Here is a 16640-nt window from a genome sequence, read left to right on the forward strand (position 1 = left end):
CAGAAAATGGACAAGATTCTGAGGCCCCACCAAAAGTATGCTGTAGCTTACCTGGATGATGTGATTATCCATAGCACAGATTGGGTCTCACATCTGCCAAAAGTGCAAGCAGTCTTAGACTCTATCCAGGAAGTTGGGTTTACGGCTAATCCAAAGAAGTGTACCATTGGACAGGAGGAGGCTAAATATCTGGGGTACACTATTGGCAGGGAGTGATAAAACCCCAAGTCAATAAAGTCGAGGCCATACAGAGTTGGCCACGTCCCAACAGCAAGAAGCAAGTGCAAGCCTTTCTGGGAATCGCTGGCTATTATTGGCGATTCATTCCCCATTTTGCTTCCCAGGCTGTGCCCCTCACCAACCTGACAAAAGGGAAAGAGTCTGTCATGGTTAAATGGTCCCCAGAGGCTGAAGCAGCATTCCAGTCCTTAAAAACAGTCTTATGTAGCCAGCCAGTGTTGTACTTAACAGACTTCTCTAAGGACTTTGTTGTACAAATTGATGCATCAGACATTGGGTTAGGAGCAGTGTTGTCCCAGGTCTGGAACGGGGAAGAGCACCCAGTCATTTACCTCAGCAGGAGATTGAACTCTCATGAGGTAAATTTCGCCACGATTGAGAAGGATTGTTTATCGGTGAAGTGGGCTCTAGATTCCCTACAGTACTATCTGTTAGGTATGCACTTTGACCTGGTTACTGATCACGCTCCTTTAAAGTGGATGGCTCAAAACAAGGAGACCAATAGAAGGGTAAATAGGTGGTTCCTGGCCCTACAGGAATTCAACTTTACAGTTAAGCATCTCCCTGGCATTAAAATGAGGAATGTGGATGCTTTGTCTCGGATACATGCGTGCCTGACTGCTTGTGTTCCAACCCCAAGGTTGAAACAAGACGGGGGGGTATGTGACAGCAGGCAGGTAAAATCACCTGGTTGCATCCAGGATGGAAAATATGTATGCCCTAGATTCAGGCTTTATGCTGACTTCTACCACTAGGGGGAGTGCTGGGAGTCCTGCAGGGGAAGAGTTAATGAGCCCAGCTAAAGTAAGTGGGCTCATTAAGACCTGTATAAAAAACCCCAGAATGCTTAGGGAGATGCTCCATCCTGGAACCAGTTCTGTGTTTGTGTAGACTGGGGAGTGTGATATCTGTCCTGTGCGGTGAGTCAACACCTGTGTGGCAAACTTATAAAACAGGGAGATAGGGACTGGGGCAGCTCCAGGCTGTACCTAATTCTTAGATAGGGAATCTACGTGTGTAGTAAGTGGTCAAGCTGACCAGGATTTCATTTCATGTTTCTTTTTGTTCTGCTGTTATATTTGTCACTGCATATAGTATAAATAAACCACACCTTTTTTTTTCACCTACAAACGCTGTCTATTGTGCCTGATTTTGTGTGGTGAACCCATCCAGGGGGTCACACACACCCGCTGCTGAGCTAACCCCTATATATATATACTATATAATTCCTGCAATGAATTGATGATCAGGAGAATGCAGTGACAGTTAAAGCAGTCAATAAACATATTCACATACAAAGTGCCAAGTGCATATATAGTGCAAATATACAAGTAAACAATGTGTGAAAAAAGAGTCCATAAAGTGAGCTTGATTGTCACTAAAGAAAACCAGAGGAGTCCGTAGAATAGAGGCCACTGGTGTTCAACTTGATTGTTGAAATAGGAAACCGTAAAAAATCCATTCAATAGATCACAACGGTGTACATATCCACCACCCAAAAAAGAGTTAAATATGGTTACCAAAATTTATAGACTCCAATGCCATCAGCACTGAGTCAAACAAGCAACAGGAGAATTAGCTCTTTAAAGCAGTAATCTGTAAGGTGAATCCAACAATATAACACCTCATCCCTTAGGGAAAGGAACTTCTCTCTCAATCCAGCAGGTCCACCTTCATAAAAGAAAAAAAAAATATCTCCACATAGTGTAAAACCATTGATGCAAGATTTATTTGGAATGTACAGAACACTCACATCAAACAGGTGAAAATAGGCATTTCATCAAATCCTCTCATAAGCTTGAACACAGATGTAAAAAGGAACGCAATGACATGGATGAGCCTAGACCTGATGCTTTTTGTCTAATAAGACATCATCTGGGGTATGATGTCTTATTAGATAAAACGCATCGGGTCGAGGCTCACCCATGTCATTTCATTCCTTTTCACACCCCTTCCCAGACAGTGTCAGTAGTACAGTGGCAGTGTATATTTTTAGCACTGATCACTGTATTAGTATTACTAATCCCCAAAAAAGTGTCAAAAGTGTCAATTAGTGTCCCGACTGTCCGCCTCAATATTGCAGCCCACTATAAGTCGCTTATTGCTGCCATTACTAGTATAAAAAAATAATTAAATAAAAATTCCATAAATATATCCCATAGTTTGTGGACACCATAACGTTTGCGTAATCCAATCAATGTACGCCTATTGGGATTTATTTTACCAAAAATATGTAGCAGAATACATGTTGGCTTAAATTTATGAAGAAATTAGATTTTTTTAAAAAAAATATTAGATATGTTTTAAAGCAGAAAGTAAAAAAAATATATTTTTTAAATTGTCAGTCTTTTTTTGTTTATAACGCAAAAAACAAAACAAAACACAGAGATGATTAAATATCCCCAAAAGAAAGCACTGTTGCGCAATTGTCATTTAAAGTAAGACAGTGCCATATCGCAAAAAATGGCCTGGTCAGGAAGAGGGAAAACCTTTGGGAGGTCAAGTGGTTAAGGATATTCATAAAAGAAGCTTTCTAATGAAGGTGGAGTTGCACTTTAACACTTCCTGAAATTAAGCTAAGCAGAAAAATGGCAATACTGATATAAAATGCTTAAGTGCAACTTTATTGCATTTTCACAATCAGTTATATTCTTTACTATATGCTGTATTCGCAAATTGATCAAGGGAAGTGTGAAAATTTTTAATGGAACTGTTAACTACTTTCCTTTAGGGATTGATTTGCCAAGGTCTTGATCTCAGCGTGCTGATTTTTTATTGACTTTGGAAATTCAATTTGCATACATGCTGAATATTTAAATACTATAGATATTAAAAAGATCAAAGAGTATGAAGTTGTTTGCCTGGACAATGCAGGGAGACTTCAGTTTTCAGATAATTGATCTAATATGTTTCCCCTAAGGCACATTTTTGAATACCAAACCACCATATAGGGTAATTTGGAAAACAGAATATCATTAAAAACCATATTGTGCCATTCTGCCACTGGCCTTCTGTTATGGCTTGAGTAATTTGCAATGGATTTCTTCAAAACCCAATTTATGCTTTTGTTTTGTATTCTGTACTAGTGTGAGGGAGTAGTTTTTTTTTTCTTTTCTTGTGGTGTGGTGATGTTTATCAAAAAGGAAAGGATTTCTTTATCTTCCAGGAACCATGTATTATGAATGGGCAATGCACAAAGGTGGGTGTGATAGTCTTTTCTAGGCTGTATGTTTTAACCAGTACCAGAGGAAAGAGGAGAGTGAAAGTGATGAGTGGGCCCTAGACCAAATTTTACCCCACGTGTCCCCGTGTAGTATTATACTTTAAAGGGTAACTCCACTTTCGCAGGGAAAAAATAGCAAATAAAGAAGAAATAATATAGCGCATATAATTGCGACACTAATCATATTGTGAATGAATGTTATTAAAAATTACCTTTCCTTTTCAATCTGCAGCCAATGTAATTTTCTGATTTTTCTGGATTTCAATATGGCCACCTGGAGTTGTTCTGCACACAGGGTGTGTACTGACCACTCCCCAGTAACATAATGTCCTGCTTGTGTGATTGGCTTACCAATTTTCCCAGAAGTCTGCCTAAGATACAAATCAGATTTCAGGCATCCCCTGCAACAAAAATGTAATTTTTGGAGAGATACTTTCAATAAGAGCACGTCTAAAGGGATGCAGGCCCAGCAGATTCTCTCGTTAGTGATTTCCAGCTGCACATCTGACAGTTAATTATGAAACCACTCCTATTAGACCCACTCAAAACAGAGGCACAGACTAACACACATAGATTTCTTCAGGATAAAAAAAGGTAGGAATCTGCAACAAAGTGTGTTATAATCCTTGCAATGTACATAGATCACCCCGAGGGGAATGTTGTTTTCTCAACAAAAGTGGAGTTACGCTTTAAACATTTATGGTCATTGAAACAGCTCTCTGCTCTGCTTCACTTTTTCTGATTTGGAAAGGAAAAAATTTATTAAAACAATTCAAATAGTGATCTCAAAGCAGAGTTTAGTTAAATCCAGCATTATAAAATTATTGTAAAGTTTAAACATGTTCTTGAACACTTATACCATTTGTTCTTTAGATTTGTTTATTATTGGTACCTACATGGCAGTATTCAAAGAGATTCTCAAATTGTCCTTAAAAAAAACCTAGATTTTATACCTTGTCTTCATCTGTCAAACATTGTGGAATTGATTTACTTAAAGGGCATTTTCCCCTAGGCTGTGTTTGTGTAATACACCCAATCATGCACCGGTTGTTATTTTCTTTTTTGTAAAACCAGATTGTATGAAAACCTCCCCAATGATTCATGATCTTTACCAGTTATAAATCATTAGGGTAAGCTCATCAGATTACCTGAACCTGTTCAGTTAATCAACTGGTTAAGGGGCCAGTATATTCAGTACAATCTTCCCTTCCAGGTGAATCACCATCTAAACCTCCAGCATTGGGTGCAGGCTCCTTACAGCCACAAACCATTCCATATAAACAGCAGTTCAATCACTGCAGAAAAAAAGGGGGATGCTGCTCACCATCTTAAATGCCAACATTTATGTTGTAAGCACTAGGCGGTACAGTCTGTGAAGTACATATCTCAATAAACATAAATATTGCCTTTTCAAATGGCATTGCCAAAGGACAGAAATATATGGATAAAGTGGGGTTCCACCCAAAAAAACAAAAATACCTGAAAAATTCTAAAAACAAAAAAACAAAAAAACATTTGGATATTTTTTTTTTTTTTTTACTTACCTCTAAATGCCTGTTGCTAGGTGGTACCTCGTAGTCTGCCTCTTCCTTTGCCTGGGCTGGTGACATCACTTCCCCCTCGGCACAGGAAGGGCTCGGCTCTGCTCCCTCCCTCCTGTCAATCATCTGGGATCCATTACAGGTCCCAGGTGATTGAGCGGCCAATCACGGCGTGCGGCGCCGCTCGCGCATGCGCAGTGGGTGCCAGGCTGTGTAGCCACAGCCCGGCACCCACAGTTGAAATGCCGACGAGCGGAGGGGGGGGGGAACGAGCGGGGCTTCGATCCCCCGCATCGATGGACCCAGGGACAAGTAAGTGTCCAATTAAAAGTCAGCGGCTGCAGTATTTGTAGCTGCTGACTTCTAATTTTTTTTTTTTTTTTTAATGGACCCCCTGGGTGGAACTCCTCTTTAAGGAGTTGTTTACAGGAAGTGTGCATAGCTGACAACTCAAGCACATAATCTTATCTCCAAAGTTTATAAGGAATGTACAGAAATATTCTGTCTTTTACTTTTTTTTTTTTTTTAAAGAGTCATTCCACCAAAACAAATTGGTACTGGAAAATTAAAACTGCACAAATCTAATTTTCATGTCTGTAGAATCTTAAATATGCCTTGTTTATTTTTTGTATTTAGAAGACAAACAAAAATTATCCAAGAGCAGCTAAAAGAAACACAAAATGGGAAAAACTATAGCCTTCATGCATCCAGTTTGTTGGCAAAGGCAAAAAGCTTTGGAGAAAATAGAGTCCAACTGCATAATGTAAGTAGAAATATTATTTTTCCATGTTAATGGCTTGAATTTTATTTTACCGTACCAGTGGACAGTCTCTGATTGATGTATGTAGGAGCTCTTTAGGGGAAGATAACAAGTGGTTGAGTTAGTCCACTGAGCTTAAAATATGTTTCAGTCGTTTTCATTATATTGCGATAAAGAGTCCTACAAAGTATATATGGATTTTGAGGCCCATCATTGTAATCATTATCTGACAAATTTTCAAGATGGGAATAATCAGTTTTTCTTCACTTGCTGAAATGTTCTTCAATATTCTTAATGTTAATTTAAAGAATAATCAGTTTTTGTCATCGTATCTATTTCTGTATGGTAATTTGAGCTGCAATGCACTGTCCATTGTGCTGAAAGAATCTGGATGTTGGCTTCCCGTTGACCATGACAGCACAATTACTTCAGCAGCATATAAAATCACATCTCTCAATCTTCTATGGTGTTAGTAGGTTATATCAATATTTACACACTCTTATTCCACAGGGACTGAGAACTGTTTTAAAAAAAGCTCACCTTTAGTCTTTGCAATTCTCTTATGGTATCCAAAATATATTAAATGATCTCCTTTTAAAATACCAGAAATAAATCTGAAAAAAATGTAAAGGCAAAGATAAAATTAATACGTGTGTGTAGATAGATAGATAGATAGATAGATAGATAGATAGATAGATAGATAGATAGATAGATAGATAGATTGATCTCTATATATATATATAGATATAGATATCTATATATCTATATCTATATCTATATCTATATCTATATATATCTATATCTATATCTAGATGTATATATATATATATATACACACAATCTATATTTGTATATATTTAGTAGTATTGTATATAGAAAAAAGATAAAAAGATCTATAAAATTAATATAACTATAGGCAGTATATCATGCTTAACCCTTTATGATGAAGGCAAAAGAAAGCTTAGCGCCTGTGCCCAGTTTTGCAACTTTGGCATGTGTTAGTAAAACTGTATATATCTCTGCAACTACTTAGTGTATCCAGGTGAATTATATCTTGTTTTATATCAGATATGTGCCCTTCATTTGGTGTTAAATGTTAAAGAATATTTTTGCTATTATATGAAAACTGGTACAAAAAAAGTAAAAAAAAAAAAAAAAAAAAAGCTCATCACCACAAAACCCCCCCCCCACAAAATCTATTCTTCCACTCCTGGCATGCATGGGGATACCATGTATAATGCATTACTTGTTGTTTGCACCAGTAGCAGGGCTCAGAAACAATAGAGCGCATTTTGCTTTTCTTATCCTATCTACATTTTTCTTGCTGGCCTCTCTTCTAGAGAGCCTTTGCAAAGATGCAGTAGGTTTGATATATAGAAAAATAGGCTTTTCACTTTGCTAGAGAATTTTACCTTAGCCCAGTGAATGAGGTGAAGCTTTGCTGACTTCCATTTTGCAATTACGGTATCTCACAAAAGTGAGTACACCCCTCACATTTTTTAAAATATTTTATTATATCTTTTCATGTGACAACAATGAAGAAATTACACTTTGCTACAATGTAAAGTAGTGAGTGTACAGCTTGACTAACAGTGTAAATTTGCTGTCCCCTCAAAATAACTCAACACACAGCCATTATTGCCTAAACCACTGACAATAAAAGTGAGTACACCCCTAAGTGAAAATGTTCAAATTGGGCCCAAAGTGTCAATGTTTTGTGTGGCCACCATTATTTTCCAGCATTGCCTTAACCCACTTGTGCATGGAGTTCACCAGAGCTTCACAGGTTGCCACTGGAGACCTCTTCCACTCCTCCATGACGACATCAAGGAGCTGTGGATGTTAGAGACCTTGTGCACTTCCACCTTCCATTTGAGGATGCCCTACAGATGCTCAATAGGGTTTAGGTCTGAGACATGCTTGGCCAGTCCATCACCTTTACCCTCATCTTCTTTAGCAAGGCAGTGGTCATCTTGGAGGTGTGTTTGGGGTCGTAATCACGTTGGAATTCTGCTCTGTGGCCCAGTCTCCGAAGGAAGGGGATCATGCTCTGCTTCAGTATGTCACAAAGCATGTTGGCATTCATGGTTCCCTCAATGAACTGTAGCTCCCCAGTGCTGGCAGCACTCATGCAGCACCAGACCATCACACTCCGACCACCATGCTTGACTGTAGGCAAGACACACTTGACTTTGTACTCCTCACCTGGTTGCTGCCACACATTCTTGACACCATCTGAACCAAATAAGTTTATCTTGGTCTCATTAGACCACAGAACATGGTTCCAGTAATCCATGTCCTTAGTCTGCTTGTCTTCAGCAAACTGTTTGCGGGCTCACTTACGCATCATCTTTAGAAGAGGCTTCCTTTTGGGATAACAGCCATGCAAACCAATTTGATGCAATGTGTGGAGTATGGTCTGAGCACTGACAGGCTGACCCCCCACCCCTTCAACCTCTGCAACAATGCTGGCAGCACTCATAAGTCTATTTCCCAAATACAACCTCTGGGTATGACACTGAGCACGTGCATTCAACTCCTGTGGTCCACCATGGCAAGGCTTGTTCTGAGTGGAACCTGTCCTGTTAAACTGCAGTATGGTCTTGGCCACCATGCTGCAGCTCAGTTTCAGGGTCTTGGCAATCTTGTTATAGCCTAGGCCATCTTTATGTAGAGCAACAATTCTTTTTTTCAGATCCCCAGAGTTCTTTGCCATGAGGTACTATGTTGAACTTCCAGTTACCAGGAAGGGGGAATGAGAGCGATAACACCAAATTTAACACACCTGCTCCCATTCACACCTGAGACCTTGTAACACTAACGAGTCACATGACACTGGGGAGGGAAAATGGCTATTTGGGCCCAATTTGGACATTTTCACTTAGGGGTGTACTCATTTTTGTTGCCAGCGGTTTAGACATTATTGGCTGTCTGTTGAGTTATTTTGAGGGGACAGAAAATTTACACTGTTATACAAGCTGTACACTCACTACTTTACATTGTAGCAAAGTATAATTTCTTCAGTGTTGTCACATGAAAAGATATAATAAAATATTTACAAAAATGTGAGGGGTATACTCACTTTTGTGAGATACTGTATGTGCCAGCAAAAAGCAAAAATACTGTTTGTTTTTTTGTTTTTACTTGCACTTGATTGAGCATTATTTTCAAAAGTGAATTTTATAAAATTTGCTAAGATTAGGGAAAATGTCCTTGTAAAATGGAAATTCCCTTGCAAAATGAACAACCTATTGGCCTAGAGTAAAGCAGCCTCAATGCATCTGTTTTCCCCTCACAGAGGAGAAAGACATATGGGGCGAGGAGGGGGGCTTCTCTTACTAGTGATCATTAAGATTTGCTATTACAATAATCACATCATTTGGAGCAGATACCACCATCTCTGGATCGTTACTCTGAGACAGCTCAGTCTCTATGCAGGGGGTGTGCATTATTCCAGTCAATAGGTCATGTAGATCACCCTATTAATAACTGCTGATTTTTACAGAAATTATACAGGTGCAGTATCCTTTTAATGTTATTATTAACAATAAGTTACACTTTATATCATAAGACCAAGAAGGAGATTTTTATTAAAAAGCAGGATTGACTCTGTACCTAGGAACATAATCCTAAATACTTTGCACAAGTTGTGACACACATTCCTCTCTGCATGTCCATATCCCATAAGAATAAAGTTTGGTGGGACTGTGATCGAAAATGAGCATGCATAGAGGAATGTTTGTCACACCTTTTATGTGAAATATTTGAGACTGATTAAATTTCAGCTACTTTAACTAGCCACTAATATTTATATGTTAAAATTGTTTTTTACAAAGGGAATACTTTTTAATAAAAATACCCAAATTCAGTAGCCACAGTTTTCACCAGGTGAGCTTTGAAAATGTGTACACTGACTTTACACTGACTTTATACCTTTTTTCTTTATAGTATACAAAGTCTGAGCAGAATCCTGAGCCAATAAGAGAGAATGTCATGGAATCCAGCTTCTCTGAAACACAACCATTCTCAGAGTCTGTGCAGGTGGACAGAGCAAGTCAGTCATTGAAGCATCATCGGTAAGAAGTTGATAATGTAGCAATCAAAATGGGTTCTGTTTATTTACACCTTTAATTTTTAAGGTAAAATTTAAGCCTCTGAATGTAAGAAATGTTTGAACCCAGGAACATTTAGCAACATGCATATCTTCAAAGCATTCAAAAGTATTCAAAGCTTGCCGACGTGTTTTAGGTGAATATCAAGGATTGCTATTAGTGAAATCATTTGAATTTTATCAAATCTGCACCAAATGTGTGGCACATACAGGGTGGTGAAAATGTACTGTCAATTTTGAGATTTAGCCTTTTATAAGTAAATCCCATACTGTCTTACTGTATATGCAGATCACACATAAAAACAGGAATATCAAAACTTTTAACACTTAAAACAAAGTATATACAAATGATGGAAAACTAATGCACGGCCATGTTACAATGATTAAAAAAAAAATAATCCAAGTGTATTTCTTTATGACAGGGAATATTAAAAAAAGACAATACCGATCCAATAAAAAAGTATATTTTATATAATGGTTTTAATCACTGTGTTTCCTTGTGTTTCTTGTGGCTATTACAAGAAAATGGATATTCTACATGAATTTTGCAAATATAGTAGTGTTTTTTGTTAGATGGAACATGGTGTGCAGAGATTTAAAAAGAAGCATTAATATGTACATATAAAGTCATGGTGCCACAGCACAACATAATGGTACATGTATTGCACATAAACTCCTCCCTGAACCATAAATAGGAAAATTGCAGGAGTTGGCAAAGAACCATAGTATGAGAAATACTGTCTTAAAATATTGAACTTCTCAGACGGGTGTACATTTTTTTGAGAACATTGGCTTACTTTTCCCATCTCTCATAATTTGCTGCGGGTTGGTCCTTCACTTGAAGGGTGGTGTGAATGTCCAATATGGAATGTCAATATATGGAAAGGGCAAACCACCCTTCATTTTCTCAGCAAAAGATTATATTAAAGTATCCTGAGCTAAGAGGGTAACTGTGTGTGCAGCATTTGTGAGTGTCTTCTTTGGATTCATGAGTTCATTTAACAGTTTTTCAAAATAAGTTACAGTATATGTACTTCATTTAACTACACCTACTTTGAACTCCTAACTCTGAATCGTAGTGACATACTGTGCACACACAGACACTCGGGTTGAACTGGATAGGCTGGTGTCTTTATTTAACCTTACCAATTATGTAATCATGCAATTATTATAGTATCTACAGAAAAAAACATTATGTTTTACATGGCCATCCAAAACATTGCCCCCAGCTACCTCACCAACCCCATCTGCAGATATTGCCCAAATTGTTCCCTCCACTCTTCCCAGGACCTCCTGCTCTCTAGCTCCCTTTTTACCTCCTCCCACGCTTGCCTACAAGACTTCTCTAGAGCCTCTCCCATCCTCTGGAACTCACTGCCCTGGTAAGTCTGATCAGCCCCTACCCTGTCCAGCTTTAGGAGATCCCTGAAAACTCATTTATTCAGGGAAGCCTATCCCACACCCACCTAAGAACCATACCCAAGCTACCCCCATCAAATCTTCCCCCACAGCTATTACCTTTTGTAACACCTCCCCCCTCCCTTTAGAATGTAAGCTTCATGAGCAGGGCCCTCCTCTTCCTTCTGTATTGAACTGTATTGTAATTGTGCTGTCCCCTCTCTACAATGTAAAGCGATGCGCAAACTGTTGGCGCTATATAAATAAGCTATAATAATAATAATAATAATATTTCCTCCAATGCCCGTATATCAGAAAATAATTTAACTTTTACTCCTTTTGAATCTAAATGTAAAAATGCTTCACACTCTCCAGGATAATTCTCATCACTCTATGGCATACTACTCTCTAAGTTTACCCCATAGCCTTATACCTTTATGCACAGAAGAGAATAGCAATATAGAGATTGAAATCACATTTGAGACATGGCTAAATCCTGGTGTCAAATTGCTTTTTTAGCTGTAGAAACGAATTACAAAGAACATAGTACTATTTAGAAGGTACATGGTGTTAAGCCATTTAGCCACTGCAATTCCAAGTCGCCCATCTAACTGCTTTTGTGGCTACTTAGAACCAGGTACGTTATATGGTACACCATATAAGGCGGTCATGTCCTATTTCTCAAAGATTGTGGAAGCATCCTTTTCTAAAGGCCTATGAAATCAGGGAAGCACTGCATGGTTTTCAAGCATCAATGAAAAATGATCTGCTAAATGACAGGACACTATGCCTAAATTTCACAACATATGGAAACCATTGGTCTCACATTTCCTGCCAATGGCTTTCACCTACTTGACCAATGATATGCTTGTTAAAGCCTGTTTATATTATATTCAGCTTGAGTCCCTTCCAGCCAAATGCCTCCTTCCACTTCCCCTCCCCCTCCACCCAGAACCCTTGCTTTCCCGTCACCCTTTCTCCTTTCTAGCATTCTGCTCTTATACAGTACTTCTCCCATTTTAAAAATGCTGCTATGTTCTATCTTCTCTATATTTCTCCTTTTATTATGGGTTTGATTGAAAATTATTTGAGGACATCTGTGTCACTTACTCTGGGTCACTACTGCTTATAAAAACTTGAATTATTAGCTTTTCACAAAGTGATCTCTGTCACATATGACTATGTAACCTTTGTAATCTGTTAAATCTTACATTAAACATATGTAAAATGGCTGTAAACCCTTACATATACCCAGTGAAACTACTGGCCTCAGACGATACAGAGATTAAACAAATCCTCCTACATAAGTTGTACCTGTTTGTCTGCAGTCTTCTCTTCTCTAAATCTGTTCAAAGCCCAGAATTTGTAAAGCTTGTCTGAGCTATATGAAAAAAGGGGGTGGAGAGATGAAGTTACACTCTGCATAGCTCAGTGAGGAGAGCTCTGAGAGATGATTGGAAGGAAGGGGAACACCCTCCCCTTCACACAGCACACATGAACAAAACTGAAGCTGTCAGTCAGCAGTTAACTCTTTTCTCTTGGTGTCAGGAAAACTTGTCAAAAGTGATTCATGCTGATAGCAGAGCAATGAGGCAGCAGATGGAAAAGGCACTTAGTGCTCTTAACTGAGACAAGTAAACAATATAGAGGGATACGCTGTGTTCATATTTCATGGCTGAGGTTTACATAAGGTTTAACATAAAACATATTTACTTTATTAAATGAAAAGCAATGGTGATGTTTAGAATGCTGAAATCCACAGTTACCAATCAGAAACTGAGCTAACAGATGTCTTATTAGTTGTCACTGACTGCTGTACTTGAACATTGCTACAACATACAGAATATGCACAAAAGGCTCAGAGCTAGTTCCCTGATTTAGTAATCTTAAACTACCAGTTATAAATTGTTATAATTTCAATAAATATTGGCCTGCATATCATATTAGCACATGACACAAAGCTGAGTCATATATGAAATAAATAATGTCCTGTATATGATATTAAGATACAGCACAAAGTTACAAATTATTTGCTTAAAAGTAGTACATAGCAGAAATTGAGATTATATGTTTTTAACAATAATCTCATGGTGCCAATTTTGCTCTTGCAGCACAGGTAATCCATTCTACATTCTCAAGTCTTTAAGGTTTAACACTGAATTTGTTATGCTTAAGTCAGCATTCTCTATGACATTAGCAAGCAGGTCACTATATCTCAGGTGTTTCTCATGATCTAAGTTTTGCAAATTATAGCATCTTTGGTATTGGAATTGATTATGTCTGCAAACAGAAGAACTCAACACAGAACAAAAATTATATAGTATGCAGTTATACTGTTTGTGTGTGTATAAATATATATGCAGGTGTGTGTGTGTGAGAGAGCTTGATGAAGGGCAAGGATTAATAAGGGTCCATACACACTGGCTTAACCACTTGACCACTGGGCACTTAAACCCCCTTCCTAACCAGACCAATTTTCAGCTTTCGGTGCTCTCACATTTTGAATGACAATTACTCAGTCATGCAACACTGTACCCATATGAAATTTTCATCCTTTTTTTCACACAAATAGAGCTTTCTTTTGGTGGTATTTGATTACCTCTGGGTTTTTTATTTTCTGTGCTATAAATGAAAAAAGACCGAAAATTTTGTAAAAAAATGAATTTTTCTTCATTTCTATTATAAAATTTTGCAAATAAGTTATTTTTCTAAATAAATTTGGGCCAAAATTTATACTGCTACATATCTTTGGTAAAAATAACCCAAATTAGTAGATATTATTTAGTCTGTGTGAAAGTTATAGAGTCTACAAGCTATGGTGCCAATCACTGAAAATTGATCACATCTGATCACACCTGATGTACTGAGGCCTATCTCATTTCTTGAGACGCTAACAAACCAGAAAAGTACAAATACCCACAAAATTACCCCTTTTTGGAAAGTAGACATTCCAAGGTATTTAGTAAGAGGCATGGTGAGTTTTTTGAAGTTGTCATTTTTTCCCACAATTCTTAGCAAAATTACGATTTATTTATTTTTTTTTTTTTTCACACCAAATTGTCAATATAACAGGTTATTTCTTTTACATGGCATGTACATTCCACAAATGACACCCCAAAATATATTCTACTACTCCTCCTGAGTATTGTGATACCACATGTGTGAGACTTTTACACAGCCTGGCCACATACAGAGGCCCGACATTGAAGTAGCACATTCAGGCGTTCTAGGAGCATAAATTACATATCTAATCTCTCAACCACCTATTACACTTTTGAAGGCCCTGGAGCACCAGGACAATGGAAACGCCCACAAAATGACCCCATTTTGGAAAGCAAACACCCCAACGTATAATCTATGAGGCATAATGAGTCTTTTGATAATTTCATTTTTTTCCAGAAGTTTTTGGAAAATGTGGAAAAAAAATGAAAACGCATTTTTTTTACACAAAGTTGTCCATTTCTAAGATATTTCCAACACATAGCATGTACATAGCAAAAATGACACCCCAAAATACATTCTGCTACTCCTCCTGAGTATGGTGATACCACATGTGTGAGACTTTTACACAGCCTGGCCACATACAGAGGCCCGACATTGAAGTAGCACATTCAGGCGTTCTAGGAGCATAAATTACGTATCTAATCTCTCAACCACCTATTACATTTTTGAAGGCCCTGGAGCACCAGGACAATGGAAATGCCCACAAAGTGACCCCATTTTGGAAAGCAAACACCCCAACGTATAATCTATGAGGCATAATGAGTCTTTTGAACAGTTCATTTTTTTCCAGAAGTTTTTGGAAAATGTGGAAAAAAAATGAAAACGCTTTTTTTTTACACAAAGTTGTCCATTTCTAAGATATTTCCAACACATAGCATGTACATAGCAAAAATGACACCCCAAAATATATTCTGCTACTCCTCCTGAGTATGGTGATACCACATGTGTGAGACTTTTACACAGCCTGGCCACATACAGAGGCCCGACATTGAAGTAGCACATTCAGGCGTTCTAGGAGCATAAATTACATATCTAATCTCTCAACCACCTATTACACTTTTGAAGGCCCTGGAGCACCAGGACAATGGAAACGCCCAAAAAATGACCCCATTTTGGAAAGCAAACACCCCAACGTATAATCTATGAGGCATAATGAGTCTTTTGAACATTTCATTTTTTTCCAGAAGTTTTTGGAAAATGTGGAAAAAAATGAAAACTTTTTTTTTTTTACACAAAGTTGTCCATTTCTAAGATATTTCCAATACATAGCATGTACATAGCAAAAATGACACCCCAAAATATATTCTGCTACGCCTCCTAAGTATGGTGATACCACATGTGTTAGACTTTTACACAGCCTAGCCACATACAGAGGCCCGACATTGAAGTAGCACATTCAGGCGTTCTAGGAGAATAAATTACATATCTAATCTCTCAACCACCTATTACACCTTTGAAGGCCCTGGAGCACCAGGACAATGGAAACACCCACAAAATGACCCCATTTTGGAAAGAAAACACCCCAACGTATAATCTATGAGGCATAATGAGTCTTTTGAACATTTCATTTTTTTCCAGAAGTTTTTGGAAAATGTGGAAAAAAAATGAAAACGCTTTTTTTTTTTTATACAAAGTTGTCCATTTCTAAGATATTTCCAACACATAGCATGTACATAGAAAAAATGACACCCCAAAATATATTCTGCTACGCCTCCTGAGTATGGTGATACCACATGTGTGAGACTTTTACACAGCCTGGCCACATACAGAGGCCCGACATTGAAGTAGCACATTCAGGCGTTCTAGGAGCATAAATTACATATCTAATCTCTCAACCACCTATTACACTTTTGAAGGCCCTGGAGCACCAGGACAATGGAAACGCCCACAAAATGACCCCATTTTGGAAAGCAAACACCCCAACGTATAATCTATGAGGCATAATGAGTCTTTTGAACATTTCATTTTTTTCCAGAAGTTTTTGGAAAATGTGGAAAAAAAATGAAAACGCTTTTTTTTTACACAAAGTTGTCCATTTCTAAGATATTTCCAACACATAGCATGTACATAGCAAAAATGACACTCCAAAATATATTCTGCTACTCCTCCTGAGTATGATGATACCACATGTGTGAGACTTTTACACAGCCTGGCCACATACAGAGGCCCGACATTGAAGTAGCACATTCAGGCGTTCTAGGAGCATAAATTACGTATCTAATCTCTCAACCACCTATTACATTTTGAAGGCCCTGGATCACCAGGACAATGGAAATGCCCACAAAGTGACCCCATTTTGGAAAGCAAACACCCCAACGTATAATCTATGAGGCATAATGAGTCTTTTGAACGGTTCATTTTTCT

At 38.0% G+C, this 16640-nt stretch overlaps 1 protein-coding gene across 2 annotated transcripts in view; it reads left to right on the forward strand.

Annotated features, from left to right (window-relative positions):
- Window positions 1-16640, forward strand: part of NRG3 (neuregulin 3) — a 1498269-nt gene that overhangs the window by 1261762 nt on the left and 219867 nt on the right. For both annotated transcript variants that reach the window (XM_073596886.1, XM_073596885.1), the window contains exons 6-7: window positions 5641-5767; window positions 9713-9840. In XM_073596886.1, coding sequence (XP_073452987.1) covers window positions 5641-5767; window positions 9713-9840 — 255 coding nt within the window. The remainder of the gene's footprint in view (window positions 1-5640; window positions 5768-9712; window positions 9841-16640) is intronic.

This window comes from Aquarana catesbeiana, linkage group LG08 (genome assembly GCF_042186555.1).
Source record: "Aquarana catesbeiana isolate 2022-GZ linkage group LG08, ASM4218655v1, whole genome shotgun sequence".
In the NCBI taxonomy this organism is placed as follows: Eukaryota; Metazoa; Chordata; class Amphibia; order Anura; family Ranidae; genus Aquarana; species Aquarana catesbeiana.